Source organism: Aegilops tauschii, chromosome 1 (genome assembly GCF_002575655.3).
Source record: "Aegilops tauschii subsp. strangulata cultivar AL8/78 chromosome 1, Aet v6.0, whole genome shotgun sequence".
Lineage (NCBI taxonomy): Eukaryota > Viridiplantae > Streptophyta > Magnoliopsida > Poales > Poaceae > Aegilops > Aegilops tauschii.
The window spans coordinates 30,260,962-30,266,137 of record NC_053035.3 but is presented as its reverse complement, the minus strand read 5'-3'; the positions used below and the strand labels follow the sequence as shown (position 1 = coordinate 30,266,137).

The 5,176-nt window shown below is 45.7% G+C and overlaps 1 protein-coding gene across 1 annotated transcript; it reads left to right on the top strand.

Annotated features, from left to right (window-relative positions):
• Positions 1 to 908: 908 nt before the first annotated feature.
• LOC109731936 (uncharacterized) lies at positions 909 to 4,296 on the top strand. Its single transcript, XM_020291112.4, has 5 exons — positions 909 to 1,146; positions 1,246 to 1,369; positions 1,832 to 1,910; positions 3,462 to 3,526; positions 3,988 to 4,296. The coding sequence occupies exons 1-5, from the start codon at positions 936 to 938 to the stop codon at positions 4,064 to 4,066; spliced, it is 558 nt and encodes a 185-aa protein (XP_020146701.2). The 5' UTR covers positions 909 to 935; the 3' UTR covers positions 4,067 to 4,296.
• Positions 4,297 to 5,176: the final 880 nt, after the last annotated feature.

Genomic DNA, 5,176 nt, shown 5'->3' with positions numbered 1-5,176 from the left:
TAGATTCTTCACAAAAAAGTCATTTTGGGCACTCGAAATATGAAAAATGGCTCTTTTGTGCAATGAAAGTGAAAACCCCCGAAATCAACATTGTTTGTCATCTCAAGATACACACATGTACAAACTACTGGTTCATTTTAGCAAACTATAAGTGGTTAGTATGTTGAATGTTTACCCTGAATTAGAGGGTGAAAATTATAAGAGAAACAGAAAAAAACAAAACTACCTAATTGGTGGAATCACTTGTGGCTTGGATCGATGACCTGGCAAACATCAGTCCATCCATCCGTCCCATCCCACGGCAGCGACCCCCCCTCTCTCTCACGAACCCCACCCACGGCAGCAAAGCCCTCCTCTCTCTCATGCTAACCCTAGCGCTGCACTCCTCCATTGCCACCGCCACCTTTGGCGCCCGATCCTAGCGACCTCCGGTGGGAATCCTACCGTCCTCCTCTCACCCCCACCGCCCTCGTAAGCGACCCACGCGCCCCTATCCTCCGATTCACGATTCGTCCGCGGCCTCGCGGATCAGATCTGGCTGACTGACCGACCTCGTGATGGGTGTTGCTCTGTAGGTGGCCAGGGTCTCCGCCGTCGGCGTCGGCTTCATCTACGGCTCCGTCAAGCTCAAGCAGGCAACCCAACCGCAGCGGATTCGGACCTCAGCTCCTCCACCGTGATGGCCACGCCGCCAGTGGCCAGAAAGGCGCCACAGAGGCTTGTGGAGCACGGGGCCGTCGCTCGCCGCCCTCACCGCACCTCCATTCCCCTCCACCACCTTCCCTCCCTCCCTCTACACGCCCGTCTATATAAGGTACGCCTCCCTCTCCCCTCACCTCTCTCCCCGCGCTTCCGGAGGTCGGGGTCTAGGGTTTGGTGCGCCGGTGCGCTGATGGATCTGGCGGGGTTGCTGGTGTGCTGCAGGGGGCGGCCGGATGTCGGACGTGCCGGCAAGCCCGCCGGGCGGCGGTGGAAGCGGCGACGGCGGTGACTTCGGCAGCGTCAGGGAGCAGGACAGGTTCCTACCCATCGCCAACATCGGCAGCATCATGAAGAAGGCCATCCTGGCCAACGGCAAGATCGCCAAGGACGCCAAGGAGACCTTGCGGGAGTGCGTCTCGGAGTTCATTGCTTCATCGCCAGCGAGTGAGTGCCTCTGTTGACCGCTGCCGCTCTGATTTGCCTGCATGAATCAAGTGTGGTTTGGTGCTGACCTATCGCCGTTTTGTCTTGTCTGTACTGTAGGGCGAGAGACAAGTGCCAGAGGGAGAAGCGCAAGACCATCAACGTCGACGACCTGCTCTGGGCGATGGCCACGCTCGGCTTTGAGGAGTACATTGAGCCCCTCTATCTGCAGAAGTACAGAGAGGTGCATGCCCATTTAGCCATGTGGGGTTATTTTGTCTGAACTAATTGGGGATTGATTAGTGCTTTGGGAGTTAGGTAGGTCCATGGTAGTTTAATATGTTGCTGCTGTAGCCTGGAAAGCTCTGTTTGGCACTTTGGTTAGTCCTAGTTGGCAAATTTAAACACTCATGTTCAGCTTGGTGACTGATGAGACCCCACACTGGCTGGCACCAATCATCTTATTGTCCTTAGAACAAGTGTTGATTTATCCCTCCAATTACTACTGCCACTGAGATCTTCAATTCTTTTCTGTACTGTTAATTCAGATAACTGAATGATTTGAAGCACTAAGAATTGTCTCCGGAATCAAACTATTAAAATGAAGTCTTTTATTCAACTGGGACATGCATGCGTACATGTGCTTGGAAGATATATTTTGAATGTTCATCTCAGAGCGTGATGGGGCTTTTTCTGTCTTGTGCAGGTTGCTGACTTTGGTCTGGCCAAGATCCAGCACGAAGACGACACAACCATGTGTCTATGCTGGTGATGGGGACTTTCGGGTACGAAGTCGGGTAGATCTGCCGAGTCGAGATGTGACTGATGATAAAAACTCATGCAACAGAGATATCATAACATTTCCATTTTGTTACATGTTTATATTTATTCAAATTCATCTGTTTACATGGCGGAGCGGTCCACAGACGTTTCCTTCATGCAGCAGTTTAAGTTGCTTCCAATTAAATCTGCTGTGAATGTGTTATATATAATTGAATCTGAACAAAATTTATTCCTTCGATCCTATTCATGTTTGCTCGGTGCAGATTAATTGATTGTCTCAATGTTCCCAAAGCTAGCATGTTATCAGGCCAATGTATTAAATTTAAGGGATATGAAATAACCCCCCTCACGGAAATACAATCGTATGCACCTTAGCATGGAAATACATCAAATTTGGATGAAAGGCAACATAAATGGCTTGTTGATCCTATTCAAATTATACCATGAACTTATTCTGCATGTATTCAACTAGATCAAGTACAAGTACATTAGTTCGTCATATCTGCTATTAATACACTGTCCAAGTCATGAATTTCCTGAACTGGTGCCTCTATATATCTAGGTGCTTGTCAATTAGAAAATGTGTTCATCTAGCCTTGTCTCATCATTAAATTTGTGATACATACTTGCTGAACATTTTTCTCCTCCTATGTTATTCAAGGAAATCTATATGATTTCTATTCTTGACATAAAAAGATGAGCTAACCTCTAGGTATGTACAGATGCCACCTACAAGTGAATGCTGAGATACCATGTTTGTACTACGTGCCTACTACTTATGTACTTATGGAGTAGTAAATAACCTGTCATGTAATGTATACTAATTGGTGGATTGTACAGGGCAGCTCCTTGTCATGGGCGGCGCCGTTGTCGGCAGGGCCGTTTCTTCTTCGAATTACCACGCACGCGCGTCTTGTTTGTTGCTAATCAACTAGTGATTTGGGTGATTTTGGGTTGATGTTAGTTTTGCTTCTACAATTTAATGCTGTCAATGCTCTTTCCCGTTTGGTGGATCAACTAATAGGTTACAAATCCAGCAGGCATGAATGCTTAACTTTACAGATTTGTTTGACTGACTTCCTCAAATCTAGCTCGTGTCTATTTGTTGGATGTGGATCAAGTCTCCCTATGTCGATGAGTTCTAGATTCCAGTTCACCATGTTTCGCTTATGAATGAATGCGCTAGAAGTAGAACATAATCTGTTGCATTGGTGGTTACTTTATACATTTTCTGATTGGCCAATCAGCTAGTTAGCTACAGTTTATCTTGATCAGGGAATGTCGATGGTCAAATAATTTACGTCCATTCTCCAGATCTTAACATGTGGTTCTTGGATAGGTCCCTTTTTGAACCCTTTTTTATCTGAATCCCATGAAGAAGTAAATGAGCCTATTTTTTTAACAGGCATGCTGTCTTATTAAATCAGGGGGAAATTATTGCCTGGATAGGTGTTTTCTTTTGTGAAGTTAGTGGATGTCGATCAAGTCCCCCTTTCCGCTATATGAAACGTTTCTCCTATTGTACTTCTTAAAAAGCTTTCCGCTGATGGCAGGAAGAAGAAGGCTGTTCACAAGAAGATGGCAGGAAGAAGCAGGCTGATTCGATTCGATCCTCAAGGTAGCCCTTCCCTTCCCCTTCTCTCTTCGATTCGATCCGATCTATGCACAAAGTTCACTAGTTTGGATGCATCATAGAACTTATGGTGATGTTGTTTAGATTGCAGCAAGCAAAAATACAAGTGTTGAGCTTGTTAAGTGTTTTGTTACGGTGAAATCTGAACCATTTATTGAATACTAGGATGGCCGACTTTCTATGATTATCTCTTGTTGCTATGTTTGTCTTTTCCATATCCAAATCATGTCTATGAATTGGTGTGCTTGAAAACCAAGGAATGCTTCTATTCCTTGTCGGTGTTCTTTTTATTCTGGTATAAGATGAACCAGCTCGTTATTTGTTTGGTGGTTGGTTTGCATACATGTTCTTTTTCTGCAGAAATATGTTGTGGTTCCTTGCAAAGTAAATATGCTGTCAGATTTACTTTTATTTTGTTCCTAATCATTTTGTTCTATAATGTGTAGATGCTGGCCTTTCATGTTTCTTTGCGAGCATCAGGACAAAGAAGTTGGAAGAAGCATAGTTCTAGCTCATTGGAGCTAGTTCTAGGAGTAATGAAGCCCTTTAGACTGATCCTATTTGTATGTGTGTTATATGATGTAGACTGTACACTTGTAGACTCATGTGGTAGACTGTACACTTGTAGGGCTCATGTGATACTCATGTGGTAGACTGTACACTTGTAGAGCTGTTATCCAATTGTAAACTTGATGTTGATCACATTTGTACGTATGCTATATGATGTAGCAGATTGCTTCTTGCTGTTACTTGAAGTATTGTGTCAGTTTTCTGTATTGGTATATTGAAATATGAAGAACATGACCTTGATAGCAGGGTCCCACGAACCAAAACGCCAGATTTGGGACCTATTTACCAGAATTTGACAATTGGGGTGCATAAAAAAAGAAAAACAAAGGCTACAGCCCAAAAATAAAAAGGCTATAATGTTGGGCCTGGCCCATGTAGCTGTCAGGACCCCGATTCCAAGTCACATCGATCTAGCCGGTAACACCTCATATCACTTTGCGGCCTCACGCACGGTATTCCCACGGGTGTAGCCTTACCATGGCCCGGGACCGTTTGCGCCTGTTGGCTCACGTATATGATAGCGTCGCTAGCATCCATATGACAGAGAACCCGGGCCGACATGACTAGTCGTGAACCCAAAGTGGCACTAACTTACGGGGACAGGCATACATGAATCAACATCGAGCATGTCGGTCAGCAGCGTGCGAATCCGGGCTGTAGCACTGGGCTAATAGGAGTCCGGTGAACCGGGCTGTAGCAGGCTAGGCAGGACTCCGGATGTTACCGCGTGACATTTCCCCGAAGGGACAGACACAGGAACGAAGTGAATCACATGCCGGCCAGTCAAGTGTTCCGGAGCAGTAGTGCTGGGCTAGCAGGACTCCGGTGAACCGGGCTGTAGCGGACTACTATGGCTCATGGAAGCACAAGACTACATTTCCCCATAAGAGAGGCTACCAAGGATAAACAACTAGGTTGTCGGATCCCACACATACCAAGCATTTCAATCATGCACACAATATGCTCGGTATGTGTAAATACAACATGGCATCACAACAAAACTCTACGACTCAAAGTATTTATTCATTAGGCTCCGAGGAGCGAGATATTACAAACATGGGTCTC

Bases quoted from the DNA above. Each gene is read 5' to 3' on its own strand.
- LOC109731936 (XM_020291112.4), top strand. From the start codon at position 936: ATGTCGGACGTGCCGGCAAGCCCGCCGGGCGGCGGTGGAAGCGGCGAC. The intron at 1,147-1,245 runs GTGAGTGCCTCT...TCTGTACTGTAG, and splicing joins CATTGCTTCATCGCCAGCGA to GGCGAGAGACAAGTGCCAGA. The intron at 3,527-3,987 runs GTAGCCCTTCCC...TATAATGTGTAG, and splicing joins GATTCGATTCGATCCTCAAG to ATGCTGGCCTTTCATGTTTC.